The sequence below is a fragment of the Neomonachus schauinslandi genome, chromosome 15 (genome assembly GCF_002201575.2).
Source record: "Neomonachus schauinslandi chromosome 15, ASM220157v2, whole genome shotgun sequence".
NCBI classification, from domain to species: domain Eukaryota; kingdom Metazoa; phylum Chordata; class Mammalia; order Carnivora; family Phocidae; genus Neomonachus; species Neomonachus schauinslandi.
Window position 1 is genome coordinate 4,507,582 of NC_058417.1, and position 18,183 is coordinate 4,525,764.

Here is an 18,183-nt window from a genome sequence, read left to right on the forward strand (position 1 = left end):
GTCTAAAGGGAAAAGCAAAGGGTTCAAGCAACAAAGGGATCCATTAGCAAAGAAACAAAAGCAAATATAAATAAGCTCCCAGATACAGAAAAAGCAGGATTGCCTCTGCGCAGGGGGTAGCATTTTCCTGGGGCTTTGGCCCAGAGGAAGCGCCGGTCACCTGCCGTGTAGGACGAAGTGAGCGAGCAGCTTACCAGCATTATGGCCTGACTGTGTTCAGAGACTGAGAAATCTGAGACGAATGGGATCCGGGGGTGGGAGGTGAGGAGAGACTCTAGACTTTAGGTAGGATGGGCCATTGTTCACCAGAGTGGAGGCTGGTCCAAAATGTAACTTACACCAACTATGTAATGTTATGAATGTAAATTACATTTCCCTTCACTTACAAGGAACTAAATTCCTATAAAAACAGGATGTGAACATTTGCAAGTGTCTTCATTCTGCAGCTCCTGAGGCATGAGTGTTGTAAAGCGTGTGTGTGTGTGTGTGTGTGTGTTGGGGTGTAGGAACCAGTGAAAGAGAAACAGGTGGGCATATCGGCTCACAGAGAGCTCTGCAAGTAGTCCTCAGACCAAACTTGCATGCACTCCATCCATGCCCACTTTCCTGCAACCTTGTTTCTGGACTGTGGCTCTGCCCTGGATGGCTGAACCGGGTATCACTTTGAGAGCCAGCATCTTCTCGAGCCACCCTACCCGGTTCTCCAGTTTCTGAATCTGCTTCTTCCCACCCTTCAGGGCCAGCTGCTCAGCCTCATCCAGACGGTGCTGCAGGTCCTTCACCGTCTGCTCCAGGTTCTTCTTCATGCGCTCCAGGTGGGTGCTGGTGTCCTGCTCCTTCTTCAGCTCCTCGGCCATCATGGCTGCCTGATGAAGTTCATAGAAAGTAATAGTGGGCCACCTGGCATCCCGACTGGGAGTATACAGAGGATGCTGTCAAAATCAGTGCTGTGCATGCTGATCCTGCCTCCCTCGTTCCACCATGACTGGTGATGCATCTCCTCCCCAGTTGGTTTTGGCTGAGGCTTCATCTACCTCCCTCTCCCTAGGAAGCCAGCACGACCGACTGTAGGTCAGCAGGAGACAAAGCCTACTTGCCTTGTCCCCACCTAGAAGCCCCTTCCCTATCTCCAAACACTGGCTCTGAAAAGAAGGAACAGAGCTCACATCTGTGATGGCCTTCTTGGCCTTCTCCTCCGCGTTTCTGGACTCCTGGATGGAGTTCTCCACCTCTGCCTGGCACTGGGCTATGTCCGCTTCCAATTTTTTCTTGGTATTTATCAGGCTTGTGTTCTATAGGAAAAATTAGATGCCAGAGGTGTAGGTTATCTTTGGATGCTTGGAACAATTGAGGGGGAGAAAGTTGCATGCAGAAGGAAATCAATCACAATCATGTTTCTTATTTTTCACCTGGGGATTTGCTAGATACTCTTTCATTCTTGACCAAACAGAAGGTCCTCAAACAGACCCAAGAACTGCACATCAGATAAGTGAGTAACTGATAATGGTAGATTTTCATATATTTGAGGAAGAAGAGATTACTCAGTAAAAGGTGTCAGAGCAAGCAAAGGATAGGTAGACATAAGTATATAAAATGAGAAATAGTTCCAATGGTCAAAACACACCATAAATAGAATTATAAGGGTTGTGAAAAAGTGCAAAACACTCGCAATGTATGTTGCTGAAAAAAACATTCTCTTCCTTAACATCTAAAAAAGGCAAATCATGCAAGAAAACAGGGCACAAAGTACAGATAGGTGGAACACACCAGAAGAAATAATTACTCATTAGTAATCAAAACTTTGTTGTATTTTATTTTTTTAAGTAGGCTCCACGCCCAACATGGGGCTTGAACTCATGACCCTGAGATCAAGAGTTGAATTGGATGCTCTACCCACTGAGCCAGCCAGGCACCCCAAGAAAATCAAAATTATAAAGGTGAGGTGTTTTCCAACCATAAAGTTGGTGAGGATTAAAAGATGTGTAACTGGGGTCTTTGAGAATTTAGAGGCAAGAGCGCTTACATATTTTCCCAATGAGAATAAAAATGGAGACCACCTTGTGAAGGCCGATTTACAATATGTTGCAAATGTCTTTATTGTTTGGACCATGAAATTCTGCTTCCAGCAATCTATTTACTTCTGGGAATATTAAGGAAATAAGAATAATGGGAAAATGTGAAAATTTAATTATAACTAAGTTCATCAAAGAAAATTTTCTAATGGTAAAAATTTTATTGGGAATAATTAAAAACATCCAGCCGTGGAGGATCGATTAAATAAAAGTGCCATATCACCCTACTGTAACAGACCACTTTTCTGCCGCTGAAAATAGTCATGGTGGGGGGCGCCTGGGTGGCTCATTCGGTTAAGCGTCTGACACTTGGTTTCAGCTCAGGTCATGATCTCAGGGTCATGAGATCGAGACCTGCACGGGGGAGGGGGGGACCTCCCTCGGCAGGGAGTCCACTTGAAGATTTCTCTCTGTCCCTTCCCCCACAGTGCAAGCGTGTGTTCTCTCTTTCAAATAAATAAATAAATCTTTTTAAAAAAATAGTCATAGAAGATTATTTAAAGGTGTGGAAATATGTACATGACGTGTTGTTAAAATGAAAATAAGTTGCAAAAACATTGATCACATTTCTACAAAAGTATGATAATGGTAGACCTCGACAGCTTGGAATGAAAGATCTCAAAGTGGTAACACTGTGGCTGGTATTTTTCTTCTATTTGTTTGCTTGTATGCTCTATATTTTGTAACAAAGAATTGTTTTTATAGGGGCACCTGGGTGGCTCAGATGGTTAAGCGTCTGCCTTCCGCTCAGGTCATGATCCCAGGGTTCTGGGATCGAGCCCCACATCGGGCTCCCTGCTCCAAGGGAAGCCTGCTTCTCCCTCTCCCACTCCCCCTGCTTGTGCTCCTGCTCTCGCTCTCTCTGTCAAATAAATAAATAAAAAATCTTAAAAAAAAAGAATTGTTTTTATAAAACTTTTATAAAGGTGGCAGACAGCCTGTCTTTTGTTGTCCTGCTCACTGCTCCCTTGTGGTGTATTCAATAAACTTCTATCTCCTTAAAAAACAAACAAAACTTTCATAAAGGTAATAAAAATAATTATTTTGAAAGACAATTCTAATTTTCTATGATTGTAGCTTAGATGTTGCTTCCTCCGTGAAGCCTTCTCCAGCACCTTGATGCAATAATTCATCCTTCCTTTCTCTGATGTTCCCACAACATGCACGACCTTTTATCTTCAGATTAAAGAAAGCTCAGAAATCTGTCCATCTGAAGCATCGTTATTCCAAGAACTAAGCTTTTTTTTTTTTTTTTTAAGATTTTAAGTCATCGCTACACCCCAAGTGGGGCTCGAACTCCCAACCCTGAGACTGAGAGTCCCATGCTCTACTGTGCCAGCCAGCCTCCCTGCAAGAGCTAACCTTAATGCAACAGTCTGGGACGAAGGATGGGTGCTCCCTTCTGCCGTGTGGGTCCTGCCTGCCCCCAGGGTGGGCCCCGAGTGGAGGGAGGAGGGATGCACCTGGGCGTGGAGGAACTGCACGCGGTCGCTGGCGTCCAACAGTTCCTGCTCCGACAGCCTGCGGGTCCGCTCCGTCTGCTCCAAGGCCACCTTCATCTCCTCCAACTCCTCCAGCAAGAGCCCATTCCTGCGCTCCACGATGGCTAGCTGCTCCTTGAGGTCCTCGTTGCTCCTCAGGGCATCATCCAGGTGCAGCTGGGAGTCCTGCAGGGAAAACCAGATGTGAGGCCAGAGCCTGGGACAGGCTGAGCGCCGGCCAGGTCCACCAAAGCCTGCGCGCTCACCTTGAGCTGGCCCTGCACGGTGCGCAGGTGTTTCTGGGTCTCCGCCACCTGGCAGCTGGAATGGCCCAGCTGGATCTCCATCTCGTTGAGGTCTCCCTCTATCTTCTTCTTCAGCCTCAGGGCATCCTTCCGGCTCCGGATCTCAGCATCCAGCATGCTCTGCATGGCCTCTGTTGCCCGCTGGCTATTTCTTTTCAGCTGATTGATTTCTTCATCCTTCTCAGTGACCCTGCGGTCAAGCTCGGATTTCACCTGGCTCAACTCCAGCTGGACGTGCAAGATCTTGCTCTCTTCACATTCCAAGGAACCCTGATCAAAGCAGAGGGGGGATCATGGGCAGCCCCCCTTCCTGAATGGGTATTTTCTTTGCTGTTATGATCAAATGAGTATTATTCTACCCATTCTACAGATGAGTAGAGGTCAAATAATGTGACCCCCAAATGTCCCTCCCAGTAATGAACCTGGGACTAAAGCTTTGTATCTGTTATTAACAATTTTATGTCTGGAGAGGGACAGAGCACCTTTTTGAATTAGTAAAACCTTTATTGGGTGTGTCTATTTTAACAGGGACCATGACTCAGGAGCCACCCTATTGCCTGAAATGACAGGGTAATCGCTCTCCCCTTATCCTGCATTATGCAAATTTCCCTAGAAACAGCTCTACCATCCGCCCTGTGCTGGCCAGACACAGGACACGGGGCCTATTTTGACTTTACAGAAATCCCAGTGGCCATAGACCATCTGGCATCTGACTCTGTTAGGGCCAAGGAATTCTGAGCCAGCTCTCAGGATGCCTGCTGATTGATTTCTTGCTTCCCAGGAGGAAGACATCGAGGACATCACGAATGCATTTATATATTTTCCAAAGGGGAAATGTGATGAACTAGAGGACACCCAGGAGATGAAGCACAGCACAGCTGTTTCCCCAAGGACGGTTGGATGTTCTTCCCCATGGAGCCTCCTCGGCACCTCCTGGCAGGAAGCAGCCCGGAAGGTCTGGTCTAGTCCCCCCTCCTTCGGTGTCCTGCCCTCCTGACCTTCCCAGACACTTGCCTCCGCCTCTTCTAGGGCAGCCTGGAGGTCTGACTTTTCCTGCTCCACCTGCTTCTTGGTCTTTTCCACTTCCTGAAGGTTCTTGCCAGTTTCTGCAATCTGCTCGGTTAAGTCGGAGATCTCTTCTGCAAAGGACAGGCTCGATTTAGCTTGTTTGATGGGGCTCTAGTTGACAGTAGAGGCATCCTGCCTGGCAACTTGGGGACTGGTGATTCATTTACATTTATGTAGGAGAGAATACGGCAGAGCCCTTTGGGTGAGGTCTCGGCACGACACAGGTGTGTTGCCTCACCTGAACGATGCAGAGAGTGGAGTGGCAAGAACGCTAAAACTTCACAAAGTATATAAAACGGGTGTGGCGAGGGCCGGGGAAGAAAATTCTGGAGACGACGCATAGAATATAGAATCATACCCTTTCGGGACTGGAAGGGGCTTTAGGGGGTATCGGGTCTGGTCTGATTTTGCAGATCTGGAGTCTGAGGTCCTAAGGGATTTAGCGACATGCCCAAAGACACAAAGCCACGTACAGACAGAATCCACAGACGATCCTGTTCTCTAAGAAGAGGTGAGCTTAGCAACTCACTTTGCCCTTCGTGTTCCAGAATGACACTTTACTATGACTGTGTCTGTGTTATCAGCAGGGCTGAGCTCCAGGGTCAACGGAGCAGATGGGAGGATTCTGTGGGGCAGTGGGAAGAAGGGGGCAAGAAGGGGTACAGGTACTCACCTGGGGTGGGTGGGGGGGAGAGCTCACCTTGCAGATTTTTATTCTCCCGCCTCAGCATCTCCAGCTGGTCCACCACCTCCTCATAGGCGTTCTGCATCGAAGATTTCAGTACTAAGCGACCTGGATCCTTTCTGAGCAGCTTCCAACTCAGCCTGACTCTCATCCAGCTTTTGCTTCCACTCTGCAAGGACCTGGGATATGACACAGGGACACGTGAATAGCAGGAAGGACCAGGGCACCTGGGAGAGCCCACGAAAACAAGGGCTGTCCGTCAGCAACACCAAGGTTTTACCCTTACATCCCGGGGACCCAAGAAACAGGGTAGGCCCCATTCTAGATCACAGGCTCCAGACTCTGATGTTCCTACGGGCCATCCACTGTCTTCTTAAAGGTATTTGGATCTCAGAGTAATCTGAATTAGCTTGGACTACAAATTCACTTTGGAGGGACTGTCACAAAAGCAAAGAGACATTGCAAAGCCCAGCCGCCCACACTATGACTTGATGCTCGGCGGACCTCCCAAATGCTGTGCCTCTCCCACATCCCAGGGTGAGAGGCCGTGGCTCTTTGGGGGCAGACCTTATCAAAGTCCCTCTGCTTCCTGTCCAGGATGGCGCGGGCTGTGTTGGTGAGTTCCAAGTCCAGCATCAACTCATCTACTTCCCCCTGGAGCCTCTGCTTGGTTTTCTCCAAGGAGGCACACTTGGAGCTCACTGCCTCTGTGTTTTCTTCTGCTTCCTGGAGCCTCTGGGCCAGTTTTTTCCTAAGAGAACCAGATTTTTTTGTTTTGTTTTGTTTTTGGTAAAGATGGACTATTTCAGAAATAACTGTCAGATCAGATGAGGATGAACAGTCTATTTGGGGCTGGGACTGGGTAAGACGAAGACATAGAATGGGATGCATGGGCAGGGTCTAGGTATCATCTGAAGAATCCCAAAGTGCTTGGCGGCAAAGCAGGTCACCAAGAAGCCACCAAGGGAACCAGGCGGAAAAGACAGTCCCTGGGGAAGGACAGGGACGCCCTATCTGAATGCTTAACAAAACTCAAGGGCCTGGATTGGAAGAAAGAGTCTCTCAAGGCAGGAAGAATTTTCTGTCCCTTCACTGTGAAGTATCTTGGGGTCACCTCTCTTGCTGTCACTGGTGAGCCCATACTTGGCCTCCTCCAGGTCCTCCGTGCGCTGGATGGCATCCATCTCGTATTTGGTCCTCCACTGGGCCACCTCGCTGTTGGCCTTGGACAGCGCCCTCTGCAGCTCGGCCTTGGATTCCTGCTCCTCCTCATACTGTTCCCACAGCAGGTCACAGTCGTGGCAGGAGGACTGCAGGGCGTGGGCCAGGGCGTTCTTGGCCTGTGGAAGGACGGTGGTGACAGATTGCAAAGACGTTTGGCCATTTTCCAAGCTAAGGTATTTTCCTCTAAACTGGCATCTCCCAACGTGAGCTGTTCCCCAGCTGCCTTTGCAAACTTTTGCCACATCCACGTATGTCCTGTTTTATTTAATTTTTGTCAAGTGGACTCCCTTATTGTATTTCAATAAAAGTAAACTATTATACTACATTAAAGAGAAAAACACTAACATTCGCCACAAACAGAAGGGAACCGTAAGAATGAATGTAAAGCAATGTTATCGATCACCTTCCAGCCAGGTGCTTGCCGTGTGGCTCTGTGCCTGAAGCCCACTCGCTCTACGCCTTAATAAGGAAAATGAGCACGCCCTAGAGAGATGGTATCCAAATCGAGCTCTTTCCCTTATGTAAGCAGAAGAATCAAAACAGAATTAAGAAGGGGATCGTTTTCTTGCTATGTGATGCAATGCTATGGAAAGCTATCACCGTGAAAAAAACCCAAAAAGGTATTCTTTGGTGTCATCAGGGGCTGTGTCCCACACTCTGGGGAACTCTGATGTGAGTTGTTCTGTTTCTATGGCTCTGGTACCTCTTCCAGGGCAGGGGAGGATGTGCCCAGAGGCCTCCCTCACTCACTCCCGCCTGGTCAGAAGGACAATTTAGCTCTCATCTTGATGGTCACGAAACTTTTTTTTTTTTTTTAAGATTTTATGTAATCTCTACACCCAACATGGGGCTCGAACTCACAACCCTGAGATCAAGAGTCGTGTGCTCTACCGACTGAGCCAGCCAGGTGCCCCACAAAACACTTTCTGAGGCCACCATCAAAGAAAGAGTTTTGTTGACCTAGCACAGTCATGTGTACATTTCTGTTTTTGTTTTGTTTTGTTTTTTAAAAACACAGCAAAACTTAACCCAAGAAAGAGAACTCAGTTGCTACTGTATCCTGGCCAGAGGACAGCCTCGTTCCTGAAATGGATCTTCTCACTGCTTGTTCCGACTCTGGTTCTTATCACAACCCCCACCCCAGTCCACCAAAGACCCTTACCATAGAGCGGAAAGATGGGAGACTAATAAAGTGCTTGGTTTTGTTTTTAGAAGAAGTAAGTAGGGTTCAGGAAAATTCCAGAAGATTGCCTTGTAAGCCTTAGCTGGTGCACGGCAACCTCAAAATCACAGAATGTAGTTTTGGTGGACTTCTGGATTCCTATTCTAATGCTTGAACGCACATTGACAGCATTTATGAGGCACCTGCTGTGTGCACGGTTCTACTGTTCAGCACTAGGGAAAAATCATTCTTGCCTAGGAGGAGTTAACAGGTCAGCGGGGAGATGGGCATGATGAGCATAAATATCTAGATATGGAAGTCAAGAACACGATGATGAGGTTCATGTTTACGCATATGTCCCAAGTGTGTCCCTAAAGCCATGCAGTCTTTTCGGAGGAGGAGAACTTAAAATCGGGTGTTGTGGCAGGTGACACATGAGTGAGGAGGAAGAAAGAGGAGGGCATCTCGGGGGGCCGGGCTGAATGGCTGAGCAGAGTGAAAGAATACACAGAGGCAGAGATGGTCAAGCTGGTGCAGTGGCAGGAGGGGATGCCCTGGCTGGTGAGGGGTGTTTATCAGACCACTCTGTTGAGGGACAGAGGAGCCCAGAGGATGGAACACCCTGGCTCTGAGGAAGGAGATCCAACGCCAAAGCCCTGTGACCTCAAAGAACAGGTTCCTACTCTCAAACACAGCAGAGAGGAGAAGTATCAGACTTCATGTGGCAGCCCTACCTCCAACCAGTTTTCGTGGCTTCTCAGGTTCTGACTCTGCCATTCCAGAAAGAGGCATTCTTACCTTGGTTTCTTCTTCCAGTTGCCTCTTAAGCTCCTCCAGCTGCTGGGTGAGGGCCTGCTTGCCTTTAGTTAGCTGTGAAATCAGCGACTCCTTCTCTTCCAGTTGGTGGCTCAGCTCCCCTACCAAACAGATGTATGAGTGTTGCTGACCATTGCTGACCCATAGCCTGTAGCTTCTGAAACCCAGCCCCTCCTTACCATTTTGGGTCTGCAGTCTTGCCTTCTGCATGTTCAGATCATGGACTAACTGTGTCTGTTGGTCATCCTTGGCTTTTATCTCATTAAATTGATCTTCCACAGTCCGGCACATTCTTTCCATGTTACTCTTAAAAAAAAAAAAGTCAACATGAATGGAAAAAATGGGTTTCTGGTGTCCAGTACTGAACTGGGAAGTTGGATAGTTTAGCTTCTTGTCAGGTCAAATAAAAATAAAAATGCAGAACACATACATGTCAGTTTAAAAAATTATAATCACTTCAGATTTGCTTTAGTTTTAATCTGTGATGACTGCTTAGTCACCAAGAGGTTGAAGCAACAGCTTTCAACTATCTACTTATCTACTTATCTTAGGTAGATAACTGACTGGTTTGTAAAAAAACCTTTGAGAAGATGCTACTCAAAGGAATCCCAGGATCCTCTTGTAATATAAGTAATTCTGTTGCCATGTGAATAATATTACTTTTTTTTTTGTTTGCAAGCAGTCTATTCAGGTGACGCTGTTGCACATTTCATTTGATAATACAAAAGATTCCTCATGTTGGAGGTGGCACGGAGGGAGTCACTCCCCCAGCCTCTAGTTGGCCCATATTTTTGTGAAGTTTGTTTAAAAACCTTGCATATATTGTAGAGTTCCTCCTTCTACCTCATATATCATAAAACAAATATGTTGAGCATATACTTTTCCTCAGACTGGGACGTATAAGATGGTGGCAGAAGAGGCAGGGATATTAGATTCAAAGGAAGGTCTCCAGGGGCTTAGGATATCTTTGAGAAAATGACATATGAACGTAAAATAATTTTATCTAGGGTAGTTGAAAAAGAGACAGCAACTCACAAGGAGAAAAATCAAAAGATACAATAACTTAAAAAATATAAAGCAATATAAGGTATTTCTTCCACTGGATTCTAAAATTGAGAACAGAGAGCATGAAGTGATGGAGGAAGGGAGATGGTAAGGAGGTGCTGTCATCTCTTCCAATCCAGACAACTCTGCAACCTGGCCTGGGTGCTACGGGGGAGAGAGACAAAGACAGAGACAGAGAATACATACAGACATAACTTCTTAGAGGGAGGAAAAAGCCAAGAAGGGCAGAAAAATGGGGAAGCCGGCAAGAGAGAAAGCAGGAGTGGCAGTCAGGCACTGAGGAAGAAATCAAGAGAAAGCCCAGGCTGTGGGTGTCCAGATCCTAAACAAGGACAGCAAGAGGCCCCATGAATCTAGGAGCACATTGTCGCTCTCTGAGGAAGCCTTTGCCTTGAAGTCATACACAGGTGTGGGTTTACCAGCAAGCTGGTGAGGTTTGAGCTTCATGACCTTCACTTGCATGGGCCCTAGATCATGCACGTAGTTGTAGAAGGTTCCAGGTGGAGAAGGAAAGCTACATGCAAGCAGAATATATTTCTAGGGAGGCATTTCTGGCAGATGGTATGAGTCTCCAGGGTGTCAGTAATCTGTGACTTCTTTTTCTCACTCTAAATGAGTATTTACTTTCATGCCTAACTTTTATTTATAATTTTGTGTACATTTTCTTAAAGAGCCCCTCCCCTCCTGAATTTTACATGCTTCGAGTGGCATAAAACTCGGATCTACCCCGGTTCTCACGCATAACTTCACATTGGTTATGCCTCCCAGGGATTCATACCATGGGCTAAGGAGGCGGCATGTAGACAACCATACCTAGCAAGGCCCTTTGGTACAATCCATCCATTCTAGAAAATGCCAGATGGATTGGAAAATTCTGAGAGCTTTCTGAAACTCTGGAAGGATGATAAGACCTTGAGTCATAGTAGATCACTGAGTCAAGCTCCAAGAGAGGAATGGATTTGGGGAGGACTGGGAGGAAGCAGAAGGCAGGAGAGCCTTGCAGTTTAGAACAGGCAGTGAGTTTGGGAGCATCAAATTACGTCTGCTCCCTGGGTAGGTGGACGTGGCTGCCTCGCATTTGCTAAGAGCAGGGGGTCAGGTACCTTCGACTTGGAGACAGTTTCAATGTTGCTGGCCATGTCATCGATCTCCATCTTCAGCTCGCTCTTCTCCTTCTCCAGCTTCTGCTTGACCCTCTGCAGGTTATCTATCTGCTCCCTGAGCTCGGCCACGCTGTCCGCGTGCTTCTTCCGAAGAGCAGCCGTGGTGGGCTTCGTGCTGTAGGGTGGCCTCCTCCAGGTCCCGGCAAAGTTTCTGGAACTCTGCCTCACGCTTCTTGTTCATCTCGATCTGGGCAGAGGTGGCCCCACTGGCTTCTTCTAGGCGCTTGCTGATCTCTTCCAGTTCCCGGGAGAGGTCAGAGTGCTGCTTCTCTGCTTTGGCCCGGGAGGCCCGCTCTGCCTCGATTTCCTCCTCCAGCTCTTCTGTGCGGGCCTGAAAGGGTCACCACATCAGGAATGTTGGGGGGAGGGAGGAGCCCACTTTGGGAGGGGAGGGTGAGGTACTGGGGGTAGGCACCACAAAGAAAAGACTATATGATAATATTAAGTTAGTGAGGAATAAACTTGGAAACAATCTAAATGTCCATCAGTAGGGAAATGGTCAAATCCACCATGATGGAACCATGTTCCAGAAGTTCATGGAGCAGTTAAGATTTGACCCATGTCTACCACGGACAGCTCTGCAAGATGCATTGTTACATGAAAGTAGCAAGTTGCAGAACCATAGTCTCTGTATTATCATATTGAAGCTAAAAAATATAAAGTATATAGAATAGGAAATACACATATATTTAATGAACATATTTATATGCATAAACATAAATGTAAAGATATATAATATACGCTTGCATATATTTATGTTCTTGCTCCTTTATATTTTAATATATATGTGCATATACATATATATGTGTGTATCATATGTGTATATATATATATATATATATATATATATATCTCCCATAGACAGTTTCTTTGGGTCTTTTTTCTTTTTAAGATTTCATTTTTAAGTCATCTCTACACCCAACATGGGGCTCGAACTCACAACCCCGAGATCAAGAGTGGCAGGCTCCACCAACTGAGCCAGCCAGGCGCCCGTCTTTGGGTCTTAAATGCATACGTAAACCCATAGCAAGAGATCTGGTAGGATACACAATACAGCTAAAAGTGAGAGCGACTTCTGAGAAGGGAGGGTTATCGGTGGTGATCAAAGCATGCTTATCAATCATATTTAGCCTTATTGGTAACACTGTAATATTCTCAAGGAAATCTATGTATGTGCTACTGACAAAATTAAAATGTTAATTTCAGAAAAAATAAAGGGAAGGACAGGACATTGTTTCCAGCTCCGAGGACAGTAAGAAAATGAGCAGCTAAAGAAACAAAGGCAAAAGGGCAGGAGGGACCCTTGCAAAGGATTTTTGGGGTCAGGAAGGGTTTTTTTTTTTTTTTAAGATTTTATTTATTTATTTGAGAGAGAGAGAGAATGAGATAAAGCATGAGAGGGGGGAGGGTCAGAGGGAGAAGCAGACTCCCCACTGAGCAGGGAGCCCGATGCAGGACTTGATCCCAGGACTCCAGGATCATGACCTGAGCCGAAGGCAGTTGCTTAACCAACTGAGCCACCCAGGTGCCCCAGGAAGGGTTTTGAAACTTCTACCTGCAGCTCTTTGATCTTCTTTTGTAATTGTAAACTGTGCCCTTATTCCTCGTCAATTTTGGTTTGTAACTGATTTCAAGCTCCTTCCTGCAAATAGATACATATATATATATATGTATATATTTAAAAATAACATGAAATACAAGCCTTTTATAAAGGGCTAAGTTGGCATTCGGGCTCAAACACAGAGGTCAAACACGAGGTATCTACTTCTTCAATTTCTCCTCCACTTGCTGCTTGTCATTTTCTAGATCCATAATGGATTCCTGGAACATTTTCAGGTCCCCTTCCAGCTTCCTCTTTACTCTCTCCAGGTCTGCCCGCAGTTTCTTCTCCTGCTCCAAGGAGCCCTCAAGCTGGGGAAGACATGGGCAGAAAGGTTGGAGCTCGCCCTTTGAGCCGCCCCCATGCCCGCGGCTTCCTTGGGCTCCCGTGGGGGCGTGACTGCTGGCCTCTGGCCCCGGGAGGGAGCAAGTTTCCCCCTGTGTCCCCACTCTTCCCTCCTGCAGCAAAGGTTACCCCAGGGGGCTGGATCTCTTGGGAGCCTTCTGGTGCCTCTTTTGGCTGATTCCCACTTGGCCTGTCCATTCCCTATAGGATCATTGTGCCCATAAGTGCATGCTTGTGCGCAGACGGGAACAAGCCGGGCATCTGTGGATGGACGGGCTCTGCTACAGCCAAGCCCGGGAAGGTCTAGATTGCACACTGTCACTCCTCCAGCTGACACCATGCATCGGTGGGAAGATCAGGGCTACTCTGTGTGTGTGTCCGTCCATGAATGTGTGCACACGTGTGGGTGTGGGGAACAGGGTGGTAGGGGTGGAGCTCGCCTGCTCTGGCCTCAGGAAAACATGCAATCTGGAAAAGTTCTAGCCACAATCGTGAGTAAGCCTGAAAATGTCAGGCCTGGCTCTTTCACCAGGGAACATATATGCAACTGATGAATCACTACAGTCTACCTCAGAAACAAACAAAAAAAGTAACACGATGGGGGGAAAATGGTAATTGTCATGGCCACAAACAGGACTCATTTTTAACAATGTTAAAATAACTCAATTTTAACAATGTTAGGACAGGACTGGAGATTTTGGAACCCAAGGACCTGCAAATGCATGCTAATTACGATGATGTTGATGATGATGATGGGGCTAATGTTTTACTAACACTGTCTACATGTTGAGTTTCCTTTCATTTCCTTTCCTTCTTTCTTCCTTTCCTTTCCCTTCCCTTCCCTTCCCTTCCTTCTTTCTTTTTCTTTCTTTTCTTTCTTCCTTCCTTCCTCCCTCCCTCCCTTCCTCCCTCCCTTCCTTCCTTCAAGATTTTATTTATTGAGAGAAAGCACAAGCCTCCCTACTGAGCAGGGAGCCCGACGCGGGGCTCGATCCCAGGACCCGGGGATCATGACCAGAGCTGAAGGCAGATGCTTAACCGACTGAGTCACCCAGGCGCCCCCGTGCTGAGCTTTCCATGGAAACCCTCTGAAATGGAGCTGGTTGTAGCCCCATTTCACAAGGTAGACACAAAGGCTGCAGAGTTTAAGTGGCTCGCTCAGCATTCCAGACTCGTGTGGAGGGGGCTGAGGTCCAGACTCAGTTCATCTGCTTCAGAATCAGAAGTTAGACCCCCCTCTTAACCCCTGCCTCTGCAAATAACAGCCATTAGAACACAGTAGTAAAATATCCTTACGTCATCTGTTTGCTGTTCCAGCTTGACATTTATTTTCATTAGACCGTTGACTTTATCTTCTTCCACCTGGAGATCATCCAGTGTTTGCTGATGGGCTTCCTGCAGAGACTTCTTCTCCTTGGTCAGTTTGGAAATGTTTTCCTCAAGTGCTGTCATTTCTTCAGAAAGATTCTTTACCTGGGAAGATATCAACACCAATGGAGTGCTCAAACAATTCAATCAGAAGCTACTGATTTTTTTTCCCCTTTCCTTTTCCTTTCTTTTTTGGCTACTGCGTCTCTACCTCCCCCACAGGTGTTCACTGTGTTGGCTGCATCATCCTGAAACTGGAAGCCTCCCAGCTCTTCACTTCCTTGCTGGCCTGCCACAGAGCCTCAAATCCCTCTGTTAGCATCGTTCCTTCATAGAGGGGTTTATATCTTAGGAGGGAGTACCCTGATACATGCAAATAGGTTGCTTCTGAAGGGCAACCCATCAATCTCTCTTTATCATTCCATATCCACGGGAATGTGTTTTCCAGGTTGGGGGACTGAGGTTTAGAATAAGGCAGGAAGAGTAAGGAAAGATACAACGTGCCATGCAAGAACATCCAGAATGGGAAGCCTGTGCTGTCAGGAAGCAGGAGGGGAGACACCACACATGAAGCTTTAAGGCATTAAATCGAACTTTGCTCTACGTACGACACTCTTCCAGATCAGCGGTTGCTAAACTGCTGCCCCATGGGCTGAATCTGGCCATGGACAGGTTTTCTTTAATTCACATAATAGTTTACAACTGCTGAATAAGTTATCAACATTGAAAGAAGCAGTAAAATTTCACATAAAATCTGGACTCCTGGCTGCGCATGGAAAATCCAAACCTTTGTGATGCTGGATTTGCATTTCCCCTTGGAAGCAGCTGGGTCAGGGCTTCTGCCACAGATAGGGCAGGTGCACAGTCGTTTGCCAAGTCTCCACGCCTTCTGATGGTCCCTTCCCACCATTCCCGGGAGTCTAGCCCACACCAACTCTGGGTCATCTCACACCAGGGCAGCCCCATCCCTTGCTCTGCCTCACGAGCAACCATTATTATGTGAATCAAGTGCTGTGTTTTTCGCGCATTTCTGTAAAATGTGAGGATCCTTAACTTGACCAAGTATTTCCAATGCTTTCCCGAAGGCTGCGTCAGTCTATACTCTGCCAGGAACACACGAGGGTCCCTGTTTGCCCACGTCCCTGCCAGTGCGTGGGGTCACCCTGCTTTCTGCCTCCTTTGCCACCTGCCTCCCTCATCATCTGCCTGGCCCCTGGCGGCATTTTGGTTTGCTCTTCCTGAGCCAGGTGCAAACAAGGATGAATAGGACGCCACCCTTGTTGAGGATCTCTTGCTTTGTGCAGGATGGGTTGGGGGCTGGAAGTTAGGGTCCCACCAGCCAGGCAGGAGGAGGGTTGAGAAGAGCCTTTGGGACAGAGAGCAAGGCAGAGAAGGACGGAACTTGGTGGGACCTCACTGCCTGTCTGCTCGCTCTTGCCTCTGACTTCAGGCAATGAGTGCTCCTCACCGAGGGGGAGTAAGGATGGTTCCAGAAGCCGTGGGACTCCCCAGTTTGCCCACCTTGTTCTCGGTGGCGTGCTTCTCCTTTTCCACTTTCGTCAGGGTCAGCTCCAGGTCGTCGATGTCCCTTTTGAGAGACGAGCATTTATCTTCCAGGCTCCTCTTCTTTGCCACAAGGTCAGAGTCCACCTCTTCTTCCTCTTCTAGTCTCTCATTCAGCTCCTTGACTTTGGCTTCTAGTAGGATCTTGCTTTTGATGAGCCCTTCACAGCGCTCTTCTGCATCGATCAGGTTTTCTGTTTCCTGAAAGAACCAGATGGTTGTGTTTCGGTAAGGCTCTCAGCAAACCCTACATGGGGAATGCTCTGCCCTCCAGAAGCCCACTCTCTGGACCTGAGCCAAGGAATGGGTCACATATACACACACACACTCATATGCACACACTCACATGCACAAACACACACACACCGCTTGTATATTATTCGTATACCTTTCTCTAACCACCAAAGACATCCACTTAATAGAAATTCACCTGAAATAATTCCAAACAAAGGAGTCCACACAGTTCACGAAGCTTCTGTCAATTTGCCCAAATTCGGCCAGCCAGCCATTTCACTCTTCCTTTCACCACCCATTGAAAAATGACTCCTCTAATCGATGTTACCACAAGCTAACTGGTATTTTCAAAACATTACTACCTTTTAACTTCCATTGGAAAATTGCGGTCTCTCCCCGTGAGCTCTGCCTCCTCGAGCCACGGAACAGGAAGTTCAAAATAGGAATAAAGTGATTAAGTAGATACATGTCCCAGAAGGCTCTGTAATGAGTTTCTTGTGTAGGCCAGGATTAGCTAATTCTATTCTTAAACCTAATCGGGCTATATCTTCTTGTATGAGAGTGTTGTAAAAACTGGACCCACATTTCAAGGTTATGGATAAGAATAAGCGTCAGTGTTCACTGAGCACGTGCTATGGGCTCGGCATTTCACATGCATGGACTCATCCGATTTTCCCAGCAACCCCATGACATGTGTGCTGTTACTGTGCCCATTTTACAGATGAGAAAACCGAGGCACAGAGAGGCTAAGTAACTTGCCTGAAGCCACACAGCTATCAAGTGGACAGTTTGGGACATAAACCCAGCTATCTGGTTCCAAAACTTATCCTCTTGCCCACTGGGCTTGGGAAAGTGCTCCTAATGACCACACTGTACTGATTGGGAAAGTATAAAAGGGAGGAGAAAATGCTTTGTATGCAAGGCATTTGGGAGTTTCTTAAAAGGCCCTAACTTGTGAATTGATACAATTATCAAATAAAATTATTCCTCCTTTGAATTGTTTTAGTGATTTACTTTAATTTTTTATTTACATGATTTTTTTTTTTTAAAGACCTGGTGCATTCCTGACAGGTTTTAATTATGAGGTCACATTCCCCCTCATACCCACAGCAAACTAGGTCTAACTCCGCTGTGGAAGACAGACAGAAATGAGGGTGAGCCGAAATTCCCTTCGCAGACATGCTTCCAACAGCATCTCTGCGGCCGCCAAGCCCCACCCCCTCCCTCTTCCGACCGGCTGGGCTGCGCTGCAATACTCCGAACACCCACTAGGTGGCACCACTGCCCCTTACCTTGACGCACCTGCTGGGGCCTCAGCGTTGCGCCTCGTTTCTATCCTCACAGGTAAGGTACTTACAGACTGGACCTGCAGCTGGAGGTCATTCTTTTCCTGCAGCAGGGACACCATCTTCTCCTCCAGCTCCTTCCGGCGAGCCTCAGATCTGGCCAGCTCTTCCTTGGCCCTCTCGAAGTCTTCCTTCATGGTGGCCATCTCTCGCTCTGCCTCCGCGCTCTTGAGGAGCGGCTTGATCTTGAAGAACAGGTTCATCCAGGGCCAGTGCTTGACGTTCATGAAGGCGCGGATGTTGTACTGGATGCGGAAGATGGAGTCCCTGTGCACCCCGTTGGACTGCGTTAATGAACCACAGCAAGGACCGGGGTCCGCCCCCCTCTGCCCGGGGGGCCCAGGCCCTTCACCCTTCCCCGCTAGGTGGGAAGCAGGGGCAGCCGAGGTCTGCAGCTCCTCCGGGCCCTGGGGTGTGCTCTGCAGATGGGGGGCAGAGGCAACAGCATGCACAGAGGGGGGGAGGTGAGAGAGGACACGGGGTCATTTGTGGACCCTCCCCCCTCCCGCTCCCGGGCTTCCGTCCCCATCGCTGGCCTGGAGATGCGGTGCCTGAGATCCTGATTACCAACGCTAGGAGCATCTTCATCTCTACTCTCCTGAGTCTGTCTCCCACAGCTTTTTTTTTTTTTTTTTTTAAAGATTTTATTTATTTGACAGAGAGAGCACAAGCAGAGGGAGACAGAG

The 18,183-nt window shown here is 47.5% G+C and overlaps 1 protein-coding gene across 1 annotated transcript in view; it reads right to left on the minus strand.

The window, feature by feature from the left end:
• The window catches only part of LOC110584477 (myosin-13-like), a 51,080-nt gene that overhangs the window by 3,454 nt on the left and 29,443 nt on the right, over positions 1-18,183 (minus strand). The window contains 19 exon segments of the mRNA XM_021694529.1: positions 696-866; positions 1,167-1,292; positions 3,536-3,739; positions 3,820-4,128; positions 4,873-4,997; positions 5,627-5,697; positions 5,699-5,790; positions 6,179-6,362; positions 6,755-6,951; positions 8,796-8,914; positions 8,993-9,119; positions 10,982-11,146; positions 11,148-11,372; positions 12,597-12,667; positions 12,670-12,683; positions 12,807-12,952; positions 14,283-14,459; positions 15,876-16,118; positions 17,509-17,764. Coding sequence (XP_021550204.1) covers positions 696-866; positions 1,167-1,292; positions 3,536-3,739; positions 3,820-4,128; positions 4,873-4,997; positions 5,627-5,697; positions 5,699-5,790; positions 6,179-6,362; positions 6,755-6,951; positions 8,796-8,914; positions 8,993-9,119; positions 10,982-11,146; positions 11,148-11,372; positions 12,597-12,667; positions 12,670-12,683; positions 12,807-12,952; positions 14,283-14,459; positions 15,876-16,118; positions 17,509-17,764 — 3,022 coding nt within the window.